We start from the raw sequence: 16,816 nt of genomic DNA on the forward strand, positions 1-16,816 counted from the left end.
TCTTCCTCAGTTTCCAGCCCTGAAGTTATCACTTTCATCCATTACTCTCAGCTTCCCACAAGGTTAACCCCAGGAATAAAGTGGGTGTATAATAAGCCTTTATTCCATTTTAAAGTAAGAATTTGGTCCTAATTCTATCAATTCCCCTAAGAGGCCATGTGGTACAGCTGGAAAGAACACAGTCTGAAACACAGGTTCATATCCTAGCCCTGCTATTTCTAGCAATATGATCTTCAGCAAGTTACTTAACCTCCCTCAGCCTCAGTTTTATCATGTGCATGGTAGAGATGAAATATTTTCTTAGTGTTGGTTTGAGAAGCAAATGCAATAGTACATGTGAAGAAATCTGGCACACTGCCTGCAGAGCACAGGAACTCAGCAGGTGTTCACTCCTTTCCCAATATGATAGAGCCCGTATTTTCTCCTTTTCCAAATCTTTCCAAAGTTCCCATTCCCCCCCTCCCCTCTTCCCCAGCTCAGCAAATTCAACCAAAGGAGGGCACTCCTTCCTCCCAGTCTCTTTACAGGGTTCTAGGAACAAGTTTCTGTTGAAGTTAACAGAATGGAAATAAAACAACATTCCAGCATAAGGAATCATCTGCACATAATTGTAAATAACCACCCCCTTGTCCACACCTCTGACGTCTGGAGGAGAAAGCGGTTCTGTGTGTCAATCCGAAATTTTATAGGACTTGGTGAACTGGGCCCCATCACAGTCACTTGGATGTTGGTCCTGTCTGTGTTCATTAGGGCTGCAAATTCAGATAGGGCCTTCAAGGCTACAACGGTGTCCTATTGAGGAAAGAAAAACATGTGTGCATACAAGCATATATCAGTGTCACCGAAGAGTCTTTAAAGTGGGTAATTAGGACACCTGCTATGTAGTCAGCCACCCTCCTTGGGAGTGGAGTTCTCCTTTATTCATTTCTGAAGGTCCCTGACATACAGTACAGGAGAGGCTTGGAAAGTATCTGCTGACTGACACTGAATCTGCTCCATCAGTTACCACGCACGAAAGATGGCCCAGATACATGGGGAACTACTTTGTCCCACATACATAGCACAGATGATGTTTACATCCATGATGAGAAAAAGATGAAAATTAGTAACTTAGACCTTTGACTTACAGTACTAAATTTTTAAATTGCCAATTTTATGAAGTCACGAAGAAAGCAACCACCTACTTCCTTTAAAAAATTACATTTATATTTAAACTATATTTAGTTTAAAAAATGAAAAACTATCATCACTCACCTGGGTAGATGCAAAACCTCCCAAGCTATTTCTTTGGCTGCTGAGCCACCTCATAATTGGGATTCCCTCAGACACCTGATACTGCAGGAAGTGTGAGAGCAGCGCATAGGCCGCAACCTCAATATCCAGGGAACGTGGCTGCCAGGATTCAGAAAGTTTAGGCTCTGATGACACCCAGAATTGCATGCCTCCTGCAAGAGACAAATAGTAACAGTCTGACCAATGGAGCAAAAATTTTATTTTATACCATTAAATATTCCTACACTGGTCCAAGTCCTACTTTACAACATATATATTTTTTTTTCCAAATATGAATATATTTATGCCACACAAATATATGTGTATTCACAAACACAGACACATATGTAAACATGGACTTATAGGTCACTTTCTAAACTAATGAAACTTATAAATTTTCATCCATTTCCTTGTATTTGAGGATATTTTGATAAAAATAATTTCCCAAGGGAAATTCCACATGTTTGGCTCAAAACTAAACAGCTATAAATAAAAGAAAAACATACTATACTCCAGAAGATAACGTACATAACTTTTCCGACCAGGCCATCCTAAAAATATTTTAGGACACATTAGAAAGAATCCTGTTCTGGGAATCTGCCATTAACCAGCTCTAATGTTCCCGGAAACCTCTCCCTTTTTTCATTATCTGAAATTTGGTGTTATAAGTTCAAAATCCAAGCCCCGAAGGAAAAAAGAAAAAAATGAAGGACCCTGGCCAACTCAACAATCTTCCTAGAAATATTCCTGTTACCCTCAGAGGAACATCTTACTGGGCACCCCCTCCCCCCGCTCAAATATTATTCTTTAGATGATCACACTCAGGTGGAATAATAACTATCACTTAAACAAGCAGAGAAGAAATGTCAAGGCCTACAGTCTCCAGATAACAATCTAGTGCCCAGCACTGCAAAAGGCAGTAAAGATAATAAGAATGCAATCTAAATTACTGCTAACAATAATGCAATGTTTTTTACAGTCTTAAAAAATCTCTAAGCATTTTCAACATTTATCCTTTCTTGAATTAACAAGGCTTCAAATCAGTGGACATTACTTATTTCTGCCCACTCATCCCCATCTCTGTCTACCCGTGTTTCTCTCACACGTGTGCGCACACGTGCACACAGACACACAGACACACACAGACACACACACACCTGGATCCCAACCATAGAGGTCATCCGGGAAGTAGCAACACCTGTACTTTTTATCTTGTTGTAGCCCATTTAAAAAAAAAAAAAAAAGTCATCCAACTCACTAACAGCATTTTTCAGCATTTGCATTTCTATTAAATAGCATTTTAGTTCCAATTTTGAACATTTGCTAGTTGTTATTCCCATTTTATAGTTAGGAAAACTGAAGCTCAGAAAAGCAAGTAGCACTAGAATTTGAACCCAAGTCTCTCTACAACTTTTTGTCCTAATGACCACTCAAGGCCACCAAACCAGAAATGGTATCAAAGAGCTCAAAAGGTAACTGACACAGGGCAGAACATATCTAAAACAAGGAAACACACAAGCCCTGAAATTCTCTAGAAAACACAGGGAGAGCAGAAGCAGCCATGTCAGACTCATCTGATCTCATCTGCATTTCATTTATCATTCCATTCAGAAGAGGTAAATGTTATCAACTTCCTATCTGGCTTACAAAACTTTCTCACATACTTTGTATATTTCATAATGCATAGCAGTCTAACAATCTCAAGCAACCCCATGCATTACCTTCTTGTTCTGCTCTCCAAGTCAGCATATTCAAAGCTTCCTTGGCTTTAGGGCTCCCCACGGATGACAGTGCATAAGTTATAAGAGCTAAAGTATAATTGTCTGAAATTCCTCTATTAAATTCAGACTCCAAAAAGTTGATAGACTCTTGCACATCAATATTAGGCTTGAAAAAAAAAACATATATTTTACTATTCAAAGTAACCCATTACCACACATTTAAACAAAAAGTATTTCCAAACATTCATTCAAAAAATAATTTCAGTGTCTGTTTAAGCACCTGACTTTGTCCTGGGCAATGGGAATCAAGGATGATCATTGACATTTAAAGATTTGCTATTCATTTTGAAAATAATACTGCATTTGAAATAAAAATGAAGGAATCATACCTATTTATAATTGTACCAAAAAGAAGAAGATACCTAGGAATAAACCTAACCAAAGAGATGAAAGACATGTACTCTGAAAACTATAAAACACTGATGAAGGAAACTGAAGAAAACACAAAGAAGTGGAAAGACATTCCATGCTCACATGGAGTAAAAGAACAAATAATGTTAAAATGTCCTTGCTACCCAAAGCAATCTACATATTTAGTACAATCCCTATCAAAAGTACAATCCCTACCAACAGCATTTTTCACAGAGCTAGAACAAACAATCCGAAGATTTGTATGGAACCACAAAAGATCCCAAATAGCTAAAGCAATCTTGAAAAACAAAAGCAAAGCTGGAGGCATCACAATTCCAGGCTTCAAGTTATATTACAAAACTGTAGTAATCAAAACAGTATGGTACTGGGGGCGCCTGGGTGGCTCAGTGGGTTGAAGCCTCTGCCTTCAGCTCAGGTCATGATCTCAGGTCCTGGGATGGAGCCCCGCATCAGATTCTCTGCTCAGCAGGGAGGCTGCTTCCTCCTCTCTCTCTGCCTGCCTCTCTGCCTGCTTGTGATCTCTCTCTCTGTCAAATAAATAAATAAAATCTTAAAAAAAAAAAAAACAGTATGGTACTGGTACAAAAATAGACACCTAGATCAACAGAACAGAATACAAATCCCAGAAATAAACCAGCAATAATAATATGGTCAATTAATCTCCACAAAGCAGTAAAGAATATCCAATGAGAAAAAGACAGTCTCTTTGACAAATGCTGTTGGGAAAACTGGACAACCACATGCAAAAGAATGAAAGTGGACCATACACAAAAATAAATTCAAAATTGATTAAAGACCTAAATGTGAGACCAGAAACCATAAAAATCCTAGAAGAGAACAAAGGCAGTAATCTCTTTGACATCGGCCGTAGCAACTTCTTTCTACATATGTTTCCTGAGGCAAGTGAAACAAAAGCAAAAATAAACTGCTAGAGCTACATCAAAATAAAAAGCTTCCACACACCAAAGAAACAATCAACAAAACTAAAAGGCAACCTACAGAATGGGAGAAGATATTTGCAAATGACATACCTGATAAAGAATTAGTATCCAAAATATATAAAGAACTGATTCAACTCCACACCCAAAAACCAAATAATCCCATTAAAAATGGGCAGAAGAGGGGCACCTGGCTGGCTTGGTCATGGAACATGCACTCCTGATCTCAGGATTGTGAGTTCAAGTTCCATCCTAGGTGTAGAGATTACTTAAAAATAAAAAGTCTTTAAGAAAAAAAAGAGGGGGGTGCCTGGATGGCTTGGTTGGGTGAGCATACAGCTCTTGATCTCTGCCCATGTCATGATCTTGGGGTCTGGGGATCAAGCTTGTACTTGGGCCTGTGCTCAGCAGGGAGTCTGCTTCTTTCCCTCTCTTTCTGACCGTTCCTTTGCTCACATGTTCTCTCCCTCATATAAATAAATCTTTTTTTAAAAATGGGCAGAAGACGTGAATAGACTTCGTTCCAAAGAAGACATACAGATGGCCAACAAACATGAACTAAATATCACTGATTATCAAGGAAAAACAGATCAAAACTACAATGATTTATCACGTCACACCTGTCAGAATGGCTAAAATCAACAACACAAGAAACAACAGGTGTTGGTGAGGATGTGGAGAAAGAGGAACTCTCACACACCGTTGGTGGAAATGCAAACTGATACAGCCATGGAAAGCTGTATGCAGGTTCCTCAGAATATTAAAAACAGACCTACCGTATAATCCAGCAATTGCACTAAGAATACAAAAGTAAATTTAAAAGAATACATGCACCTCGATGTTTATAGCAGCACTGCCTCCAACAGCCAAGACATGAAAGCAGCCCAAGTGTCCATCGACTGATGAAGGGATAAAGAAGATATGTGTGTGTGTGTGTCTGTGTCTGTGCACATCCATACGTGTACACAATGGAATATTACTCAGCCATAAAATAGAATGGAATCTTCCCATTTACAGTGACATGAATGAAGCCAGAAAGTATTACGCTAAGAGAAGCAAGTCAGTCAGAGAAAGACAAATACCATATGATTTCACTCATATGTGGAATCTAAGAAATAAAACAAATGAACGAAGAAGAAAAAAAGAGAGAGGCAAACCATTAGCAGACTCTTAAGTGTAGAGAACAAACTGATGGTCACCAGAGGGGAGGTGGGCAGGCGGATGGGTGAAGCAGGTGATGGGATTAAGGACTGCACTTGTCATCATGAGCACAGGGTGATGTATGGAAGTGTGGAATCACTATGTTGTATACCCGAAACTAATATCACACTGTATGTTAACTACCCGGGATTTAAATAAAAAGAAAGAAAAGATTTTAAAAGGAAAGATTTAAAAACAAAGAAAAAACACTGCTTTTCGGTTTTTATGAGTAAATAGGCACCATTTCCTAGAAGGAATAAGAAATAAAAAGAAGAACATTTGCCAGTGCTTCTACCACTGAATATCATGAACTCAGAGGCGAGCACAAAATATAGTTTAAGAAAAATATTATTCATATCTGATCTCATGTGTTGAACCTCTAAGCTTAGGGGAAGTTTATCTTCCATGTGTCTAATACTGGACTAGGGAAACAGTAGGAGCTTACTATGAAGAATGGCTGTTTTTGATCATGTGAAATGTTGTTGCCATTAAAGCAGTAAAGGCATCAATCACTGAGACAGCTCTGGAGCAAAACTAAGTTCATTAGCATAATTTCCATGCATACTCATTCTCATCCAGAATCCACGCCCCTTTAACATGATTTTTAGAGTGTGGGTATACTTTTGTACTAAATTAGCAGACATTGTCATCGCTCCATGATATTTTAGAAATTAAAAAAAAAAATTCTTCAAAACCTAAATGTTCTAGGATACGTTCCCAAATTCTAAAGGATTTTCTGTCCCCTAAGAAACTAATCTTTCCAATGATAAATACATATTGATTTATCTTACCAACAGCAAGTATGCCATTTATACAAGAAAGCATTCTTAGTTATTCTGAAAGAGCAGGTCCATATCTTCATTCTCAGATTTTAGAATATGGCCACGAAGGCAAAGCAAAAAGGTACCCAAATTCAGACTTCAAATGTGATGTAAAACTGCAGAACTCTTTTGGTTTCCAGACACATTCTTGACTCATCAAGATGTACCTTCCTTGTGATTTCCCATCCATCATTTATTAAAGATTAAATACCTGATACTTTTTATATCCCAGGAGAGAAGTCACAATATAAGCTGTAAGCGTTACTGGACTTTTATTGCCACCTTGAAGCTCACTGTGGATCACTCTTCCCGGCTCCCAAAATTCACCATTGGATTTTTGACGTCCTTTGAGCCACGTATATGTTCTGTGTAACACATTCTGATCAATATCTATGTAAGGATCAGCTTCAAGGAAACATCTTAAAACAAAAGCTGACAACCTAGGTGAAAAAAGGAGAAAAACTGCATAAAATACACTTTATAAAGTCCGCTAAATAACACTGAGCAAGAAAACACCAACAGTAACATTTCTACCCTATCACAAGATTCAAAAAAGGATAATCACGGAAGAAGGAACAAAGTGACAAAAGGCAACAAGGAGGCAACATAAACATCTCAGCCGAGCTGATAGACATGGTTCCCACTTGAGGATGGCCAAGAAATTCCAGGTCAAATTCCAAAATATCAGATTTGGAAAGGAATTTAGAAATCATCTAATCCATGTGCCTCCCCCCTCACTATTTTATAAGTTGAAAATTCAATACTCCAAAAGAATTAAATTGTCCAAGGTTATCATTTTTGGAGTGTTCTAGGTATTTACCAAGGAAGATCCCATTATACACTTGGCTTAGCCCTAAAGCCATGGATGAAGTACATATAGTTCACAGTCAAACTGTAGCACTTTTAACTAGAAAAAACGGATAATTTCTCTCCAGCAGGACAGGAGTCAGAAAATTACAGCTTGCAGACCAAATCTGTCTTGGTCAAATCTGGTCCTTGTGCCAAATCCAGCCCAGTGTCTGTTTACACGTGTGTCCCTTCCACTATCCTCCACCTGAGAATGGTTTGGGAAGGGAAGGGAAGAGAGAAAGGAAGGAAGGAAGGAAGGAAAGAAAGAGAAAGGAAGAAGAAGAAAAAGGAAAGGAAAGGGAGGGGAGGGAAGGGAAGAAAGAAAGACAGAAAGACAGACGGACAGGGAGGGGAAATAACATGCAACAGAGACTCTATGTGGCCTGCAATGCCTAACATATTTACTGTCAGAGCCTTTACAGAAAACGTTAGGCAATGCCTGCTACAGAACAATAAATATTTAGGTGAAAAGATCATCAAGCAATAAAACACTGAAACCTTTCTATTTATGGATCTATATCCTGACACAGGCCAAAAGAGAATTTGAAGTGAAGCCGGTATGTCTCATCCTATGAACTGTTGAGGTGTGATAGATTTACTAGTATTCAGTAACAGCTGATTCTCTTTTACTTTGAGTATGCAGAGAAGTTCACTTTTTCACCCTTTTGAAGTTAAGCACGGCCATGTGACCAGCTCTGACAATGATTCAGTGAGGAGAAATGTTGCACCCAGGCTGAAGCACCTAATTACCAGTGAGGGATACTCCAGCTTTCTCTTCCCAGACTCACATAAGCCCGGAGCGTCCTGGGAAATGGTGTCTGCTGAGGAAGGACTACAGCGCCCCCTGATGACCAATAGTGGACTTGCAGCATGAGCAAGAAAGAAGCTCTTGTTAAGCTACTGAGATTAGGGGATTGTTACCACCATGTGCCTTGTCCAACCTGACTGCTACAGTTAGTCAATCCTCTGGGTGAAATGAAGAACTGACAATAGTGCAAGGAGAGAAAATAATCATCCAAAATCAGCCGCACAGAAATTCCATTCTGGAGGAAATCTGGATGCTTATTACTTAATTCCATCACTGTTTTACAAAAAATAACCTTAAAGAAACCTATGTTGACTGTGTTAATACAAAATTTGTATTGATCATGTATGACTAAGAAAAGAACTACATCGGGGTGCCTGGGTGGTTCAGTGAGTTAAATGTCCGTGCACACTGGGCGTGGAGCCTGCTTAAGATTCACTTTCCTCCCTCTCCCTCTGCCCCTCCACCCCTGCACTTGTGCTCTCTCTAAAAAAATAAAATAAAATAAAATACAAAATAAAATAAACAACAACAAAAAACTATGTCATAATCACTCAGTATTTCTAACCAGTTTTTCTTGTCAACTGCACCATCATCATAAAGTATTTTTATTACTTTTCCCACAAAAAAAGGATTTATAGCTTATCTTTTCTAAATAAAAACATTTTACTTGTTAGTGTTTTAAAACCATATATTTAAAAAGGAAAATCTCCCTTAAAGACAGGCTATAGGAGGGGCGCCTGGGTGGCTCAGTGGGTTAAAGCCTCTGCCTTTGGCTCAGGTCTTGATCTCAGGTTTCTGAGATCAAGCCCCGCATTGGGCTCTCTGCTCAGCAGGGAGCCTGCTTTCCTTCCTCTCTCTCTGCCTGCCTCTCTGCTTACTTGTGATCTCTGTCTGTCAAATAAATAAATAAAATCTTTAAAAAAAAAAAAAAAAGACAGGCTATAGGAAAAGCAACCTATAAGCCCATATACATAGGGACACATCTGTCAGTTTCATGGCCATTTTGCCTGAATAAGAGCCCACTCATGAAAGATTTGTTCTATTAGTAAAAAACACTTACCAAGTGGGGGTCATTGGGTGGTTCAGTTGCATAAATGTCCAACTCTTGGTTTCAGCTCAGGTCACGATCTCAGGGTCTTGAGATCAAGTCCTGAGTCAGACTCCAAGCTTAGCGAGAAGTCTACTAAAGTTTCTCTCTATTTCCCCCATGCCCTTCCCCGACTCACTGGCACTCTCTCACTCAAATAAATAAATAAATCTTTAAACAAAAACAAAAACACACCAAGTGCTCCCAGAAGGGTCATCATTCCCAAAAGCACTGAAAGAGCCGTCTTCCCTCTGATACAGAAGTTCTCTCTGGTAACCTGTAAGACAAAAAGGGCACAGATGATTGATGTCATCACAACATGAAATGAATGGAAGTTTCTAATCATGACTTCATATTACAGAAACATAAACAAAGAATGGGAAAGAAGATATCAAATCAGCAACTAATACTGAATATTTTCTATATTAAGTGCTGTGAGAGAGTAAAACTATCAAGACTTTTCAAGAAGAATGTGTAAAATAAGAACTGTGACAGCTCCAACTAAATTCAGAAAAATACCAAAACAGAGACAACAATTCTAGCCACTTAAAAGGAAGCAAACTTGTCTCTTGATTTTGGCTCAGGTCATGATCTCAGGGTTGTGAGAGCGAGTTAAGATTCTCTCTCCCAGGGGGCCTGGGTGGCTCAGTGGGTTAAGCCTCTGCCTTCAGCTCAGGTCATAATTTCAGGGTCCTGGGATCAAGTCCCTCGCGTTGGGTTCTCTGCTCAGAGGGGAGCCTGCTTCCCCCACTCTCTCTGACTGCCTGTCTGCTTACTTCTGATCTCTGTCAAGTAAATAAATAAAATCTTTAAAAAAAAAAAAAAAAAAGATTCTCTCTCCCTGCAGCAGCTCTTTCTACCCATGGTCCTATCACTGTGCTTTAATAAAATCACCTTTTTGCACCACAAAAAAAAGGGGGGGGGTGGCTGGGTGGCTCAGTCGGTTAAGCATCTGCCTTCTGCTCAGGCCATGATCTTAGGGTCCTGAGATCAAGTCCTGCAATGGGCTTCCTGCTCAGCAGGGAGTCTGCTTCTCCCTCTGACCCTCCCCACTGCTCGTGCTCGTGTTCTCTCTCTCTCTCTCTCTCCCTCTTGCAAAAATAAATAAATATATATTTTTAAAAAAAAGATTCTCTGTCCCTATGTCCTTCCCCCAACTCATGCTCTAAATAAATAATAAATAAATAAATAAAATATTTAAAAGTAAGCAAACTAAAGGCCAAGTTTTATTTAACTTTGTAGTGTTGACTACAATAGTTTCCATGCTTAATCATCTAAAATTGTTTGCTACCTAAGAAAAATACTATCTAGAGTATCAAAATCAAAGTTTGGGGCTAAAATAAAAAGTAAAAATACTTGCTATTTTTAGGCCAGCAACAGAATGGGAAAATTGTTAAATAATCTAAGACAACAGCTTTAAAATATTTTGGCAATGGCCAACTGAAGTAAACCAAAGAACCAACCTGTCTGCCCACCACATCAATTCCAAATTCTCAAAAAAAAAAAAAAAAAGAAGCCAGCAATGGTAATGAAGTCTCACTTTAGAAGTAAATTGAGAAGGGGTTAAGGCTCATATAGTGGCTTTAATAAAAGCAGATGTTTCATATTTGCAAATAAATGGCTGCAAATAAGGCAGGTGTTTCATATTCGCAAAGCAATGGACACAGGTCTCAAAGACCAATGACTGAGATAACAACAAGATTCACCAAACAACCCACAACAAACTAAGCTGCTAAAAATGAAATTGAAATATCAATAATTTATCATTAGAAAGCAAGCAGAAGAAAAAGTGAATAGTTTTTCCAACACAAGGCATTATCAATGATTCTCTGGTAACCAAGAAGTCTTCCTGAAAATTACAAGATTCTAGTATAGGCAGGTGACATCACACAGTATGAACTTTGCAGCATGGTCACATAGAGCCTGGCAACCATAAGCATTTACAAAATGTTTAATTCAATCTCTAGTAAACTCTAGGAACAAAAAAAGTTTATTCTATGAATACCACATTTTAGAAGCATCAATAACTATAAGTAATTAATTCATATTTAACTAACAAAACAGGAGCACTGATGGTTTAAAATTACAGTTGATCTGCTCTTGCCACGTCCCAAACTTTTCTCCTTGAGCCCTTCCCCATAAACTCCAGATCTGATTTAAGCTACAATAAGACAAAGCATGTAAAAAACAAGACACTGTGTCATGGTGATCTTTAAGACCTATAGGAAAAGAAATATAAAAAAAGAAAGAAAGAAAGAAATATAAACAACATTTAGGTGATGTCAGAATTTTGCTTTAATTTAAAGAATGGGGTTATAATCTTGATATTTAAAATTGAAATATTATGGTAATAATTAAATATCCAATCTTGATCCAACACTGATTATATATATGTCAGGAACTGTTCAAAGCCCTTTCACATGTATGAACCCAGGTAATTCTCACAACTCTAGGATGTAAAGGCTATTTAGAAATAACATCTTCAGAGATGAGGACACTGGAACTCACAACACACCGAGTACAAGGTCATGCAGTTGGGAGGTATTGAAGCCAGAAACTAGTCAACTTCCATAACCAGGCATAGCCAAAGTCTAGGTCTCCAAAGCTGCTGCTTCCCGCTAACTCACAGAGCTCCTTCAGTTAATGTACAAAAAGTCCTCAGCACAGCACAGCACCTTTTACATGGCAAGCCCTCAGTAAAAAGAGATATCACTCCATACCACAGGCATGGGAAAAGGCTTTCTAACACCCAATTTTTAAGAAAATATGTAATAAATAGGACCATAAAAAATTATTTTAAACTTTTCCATGGCAAAACACAAATTAACTAAGTTAAAGGATGATGAATTAGAAGAAAATATGTGCCACACACAGATAAATGGCTAATGTCCCTAATATTAACATATAAATTATATATATACATTTATATATTACTACTACATAGCTATACATATACTTATATAAAGTACCTTTTAAGTTTAGAGAAAGAGAGTAAAATCCTATAAGAAAGAAAATGGGCAAACGACAAGAAAAATTTCACAAATGAAACCAAAGGGAGATGGACTTCAATATATGGAAAAATGTTCAACTTCATAATAAGTGCAATGCAAATTAAAACTACACTGAGATACCATTTCTCACCCAACCTGTTAGCAAAGATTCAAGTCTGACCACCCATTCTGTTGGGAAGGCTATAAGAACACCAATACCTCGTTCGAAGCTAGATGGAACTCAGAACAGTACAAGTGCTGTGTAAGGGAGTGTCTATGTCTTTTGACCCAATAATCCAACTTCAAGGATTCTACCCTGAAGATGTATCTCTAACAATATAAAAAAAATGTATGCAGAAGATGATAAGATTATGCACTGCAGCATTATTTGTAATTGCAAAAGTACTGGAAGTACCTAAATGCCCCCAGATTGGAAACCGGTTGAGTAAACTGTAGTGCGTAAACACAGTGGAGTCTATGCAAGTGTGAAAAAAATGAGGATGTCCCTCTAAACTTATACAGCATGATTTCCTGCATGCACTTTTAAGTAAAAAAGGCAGTCTAAAATAGTATGTATGGTATACTACCTTTTGTGTAAGAAAAACAGGAAATAAGAAAATACATAGGCATATGTTAATTTCTGCAGAGAGAGAGAGAGGAAAAGAAACTAGAAACTAATGAAGTTACCCACAAGGGGTTGGGAGAAGGGGTACAAGAGGGAGAGATAACCCTTCACAGAATAGAGTAAGTTGGTCACACAAAGTTATTCACAAAAAGAGTAAGTTGGTCTTTGGGAAGCATATTAATGTCCTACATATTCAAAAAAGAAAACAAGAATAGAAAAAAATGATAGGCATTACTAAGACTAGATTATTTCAACATGTTTTAGTTTTCATAAACCCTGAAAAAAAAAAATAGTATATAATCTCTTCCTTTTTCAGAGGCAGTCAGGGTTCACAGAGAAGCAGAAAAACTTTCTAGTGTTTACAAAGGAAATTAGCGAAAGAGTCCAAGACATTCTCCTTCAGTTTCCGGCTCAGGACTAAATCCACCAGATAGAATTTAACTGTGAACTCAATCTGATAGAGAAGGGGAAGAGAGAGAGGGGTGGAGAGGAAAGGAAAGGAGAGGAGAAAGAAGGAAAGAAAGCGTTCAGGAACCCCCATCACTACAGGAAATGTCTCTATGAGAAGGACGACCAGCTTCTAAAGAGAGGATCATGTGCTTCCAAGCCCACAAATCACGTCAACAACTGCAGTTCCAAGTATGAGTTATTGTAAAACCAGAGAGATGAGATCATGCAGATGAGATCACTGCTTATGGAAATTACCCCTCAGGGTGGCTGACCTCCAACAGTCCCCATTAATATCAACAACTAACACCTTCCTCTACCAGGGGCAGCCAGCCCTGAGGAGGGGGAGGACTCAGACAATCTCCAGTTGTGGAGTGCATTTCTTGAGCTGGTTTAAATGAAACAGAGACTCCAAACCTCCAGCTCTGCTCCCATGGCAAAATAAAGGAGAGAATCAGGACATAGAGAAAGGAACTTATATGAGTCTTCCAGTAGGAATATCCTGTGAGGCAGCCTTCCTCACCTAAATCAGCCAAGCATCATTAACCCTCAGCTGCTTCTCCTGCAACTCAACCACTCCACAAGCAGTAAAAGACACTGTTGACTCGTGACGTTTACGGTTAACACAATTCAACATTCAAATGTAGTTACCTCAGCTGGAAATTTTCATAATAGGTGAAAAAGGTATTAAGATGCTTTCCTCCAAAAGTTTGAGGAAATAAGAGTATTGCCTGAAGATCATAGTTTCATGAATAGCTCTTGAGTTAGAAAGCAATAGTATAATAGGAATTAACAGACACTTCTGAAAATTAAAATACAGAGGAAGTCAAGGGACTGTTGGGATAATGACCCATGAACTGTTGTTTATAAAAGGCCAAAAAAGCTGGGGCGCCTGGGTGGCTCAGTGGGTTAAAGCCTCTGCCTTTGGCTTAGGCCATGGTCCCGGGTCCTAGGATCTGAGCCCCACATCGGGCTCTCTGCTCAGCAGGGAGCCTGCTTCCTCCTCTCTCTCTCTGCCTGCCTCTCTGCCTACTTGTGATCTCTATCTGTCAAATAAATAAATAAAATCTTAAAAAAAAAAAAAAAAAGGCCAAAAAGGCTATACACTTCCTGGGTCATGAATTTTCTTTGGAGTAGCCATGAATGTAAAATATTTACAATTTATCATAATAAAGATGAAAATACTGTCAATAGGGGCGCCTGGGTGGCTCAGTGGGTTAAAGCCTCTGCCTTTGGCTCAGGTCATGATCCCAGGGTCCTGGGATCGAGCCTCACATCGGGCTCTCTGCTTGGCAGGAAGCCGGCTACCTCCTCTCTCTCTTCCTGCTTGTGATCTCTGTCTGTGAAATAAATATATAAAATCTTATATAATATATATATTATGATATATATAAAAAAAGAAAATACTGTTGATAGAAAGACTAGAAAGACATAGAAAAAAATCCTTAACATAATTTGATTTGGTTTACCTCAAGTGTCAAAATTACATATAAGTAAAAGAAGTAAAATCAGCTCCTTTTGACTCCATCACTCACTTTCTCTGATAAAAAGCTGATAAAAATAGTTTCTGTACTAAAAGAAAAGTAATCATTATCAACGTCCTTACTCTGTATGATATGGAATATGGAGATCGAAAACTTACTTCCCCGGGTTTTTTAGTTTTTCAGTAATTTCATTATTACCTCTAACCATTCTTGTGACTACCAGAGCAGCATCAGAATTTGAAACCTAGGGGTACCTGGGTGGCTCAGTCAGTTAAGCACCTGCCTTTGTCTCAGGTCATGATCTCAGGGTCCTGGGACTGAGCCCTGTGTTAGGCTTGTTGCTCAGCATGGGAGTCTGCTTCTCCTTCTCCCTCTACCACCACCCCACCTACTCTCTCTGGTTCACTCTCCAAATAAATTTTTAAAAATCTTCAAAAAAAAAAAAATTCTGAAACCTATTTTTCCTGTTTTTCTTTTTTTTTTTTTTTTTTAGATTTTATTTATTTATTTATTTGACAGACAGAGATCACAAGTAGGCAGAGAGGCAGGCAGAGAGAGAGGGGAAGTGGGCTCCCTCTTGAGCAGAGAGCCCAATGCGGGGCTCGATCCCAGAAACCTGAGATCAAGACCTGAGCCAAAGGCAGAGGCTTAACCCACTTAGCCACCCAGGCGCCCCTCCTGTTTTTATTTCAACAGAAAATAAATATAATGTGTTTTCAACAAGGCTCGGTCAGAGTCTCACTTCAAAAATGGAGCCACAGGGATGCCTGGGTGGCTCAGTTGGTTGGACGACTGCCTTTGGCTCAGGTCATGATCCCGGAGTCCCGGGATGGAGTCCCACATTGGGCTCGCAGCTCCATGGGGAGTCTGCTTCTCTCTCTGACCTTCTCCTCGCTCATGCTCTCTCTCACTGTCTCTCTCTCAAATAAATAAATAAAATCTTTAAAAAAAAAAAATGGAGCCACAGGTTCCATTTTTAAATATTCAAGGAAAACAAGGGATTTAAATCTCTAATTAACAGCATTTCCAGTCCTTATCAAAAACAGTTTTCATTTTACAGGTTTTCTTTTTGACAGCAAGAGAGACTTTGTTCAATGATGAAGCTGTTGTTTTGACCAAAAAAACAATGGGTTAGGTTACAGGACTCCTGGGCCAAGCATGATTTAAGTAAAACAATGCGCTGTTCATAAATGACATTTAAATAATATAATCATGACTCATGCCAAAGCCACTTTAATTTCTTAAAATAAAAACAACTACAGTGTATTTAAAGGACTTTGGCAAATGTGATGGCAAAAGAAAAAACAAAGTCTCTGAAATGAGACACTGATTTCATAATGAAAATCATTATACCAAGAAGCTTTTGTCCACAACTTTGAAACATAAAAATTGAGTTCAGCGGGTGAAATGATGTATTTGGGGGAACACCATTGTGTCGACTTCCATCAGCCACCTCGCCAGCTCGGAAAGTGAGCCGAAACTACTGGCCCCTGTGCCTAGCTCCTAAGAAAAGGCCCAGGCCAGGTAGAACCTTTAGTGTTTATAAACAATCACGGCATTGTTCAAGTACCTGAGAGATGTTCTGGACCCAGCTCCTGCATTAGGATGAGGAGTCCGAGGCCCCAGGAAGTGAATACTGTCAGTAACTCCTTCATCCAGGCTGCATTTAAAGCAGGGCTCATATGGCGATACGATGATGAGAAGCTTAAACACGGCCCGCACTATCACGGAGCTTACCTTCTAGTACAGGAGACACACAGGTAACAGGCAACCGAGAACACTGTACATAATGCTAAGTGTGGAAAGAAAAGGAAATGAGAGCTCCTAAATGGGAAGGGAAGGCCACTTCGAGGGAAACACCACTTAAGTGATGAGAAGGAGCCAGCCATGGGAGGGTCCCAGGAGAAAGAAGAGCAAGTTTAGAGCCCTGAAGCACCATGGAGGCAGGGAGTGCTCCGGATGGAGCCGAGGGGGCCAAGAAGGGGCAGCTTCGGTGAGATGAGAGATGGAGGCCAAGGCCAGGTCACCCGCTGCAGAACCCACTAGAGAATTTTAAGCAAGGAAGTGACCATATTTTAACATTTTCAAAAGATCCCTTTTATTGGGGCCCCTGGGTGGCTCAGTCGGTTAAGCTCATGGTCA

General features: G+C 39.1%; 1 protein-coding gene across 1 annotated transcript in view; it reads right to left on the reverse strand.

Moving 5' to 3' along the window:
- LOC111152340 (CD109 molecule) overlaps positions 1 to 16,816 on the reverse strand; it is a 128,326-nt gene that overhangs the window by 14,118 nt on the left and 97,392 nt on the right. The window contains exons 24-28 of the mRNA XM_022510840.1: positions 9,324 to 9,405; positions 6,596 to 6,824; positions 2,994 to 3,159; positions 1,255 to 1,445; positions 637 to 792 (exon numbers count right to left, since the gene is read on the reverse strand). Of these exons, the coding sequence (XP_022366548.1) occupies positions 637 to 792; positions 1,255 to 1,445; positions 2,994 to 3,159; positions 6,596 to 6,824; positions 9,324 to 9,405 (824 nt within the window). The remainder of the gene's footprint in view (positions 1 to 636; positions 793 to 1,254; positions 1,446 to 2,993; positions 3,160 to 6,595; positions 6,825 to 9,323; positions 9,406 to 16,816) is intronic.

This window comes from Enhydra lutris, unplaced genomic scaffold (genome assembly GCF_002288905.1).
Source record: "Enhydra lutris kenyoni isolate GAN:26980312 unplaced genomic scaffold, ASM228890v2 scaffoldscaffold28, whole genome shotgun sequence".
NCBI lineage: Eukaryota > Metazoa > Chordata > Mammalia > Carnivora > Mustelidae > Enhydra > Enhydra lutris.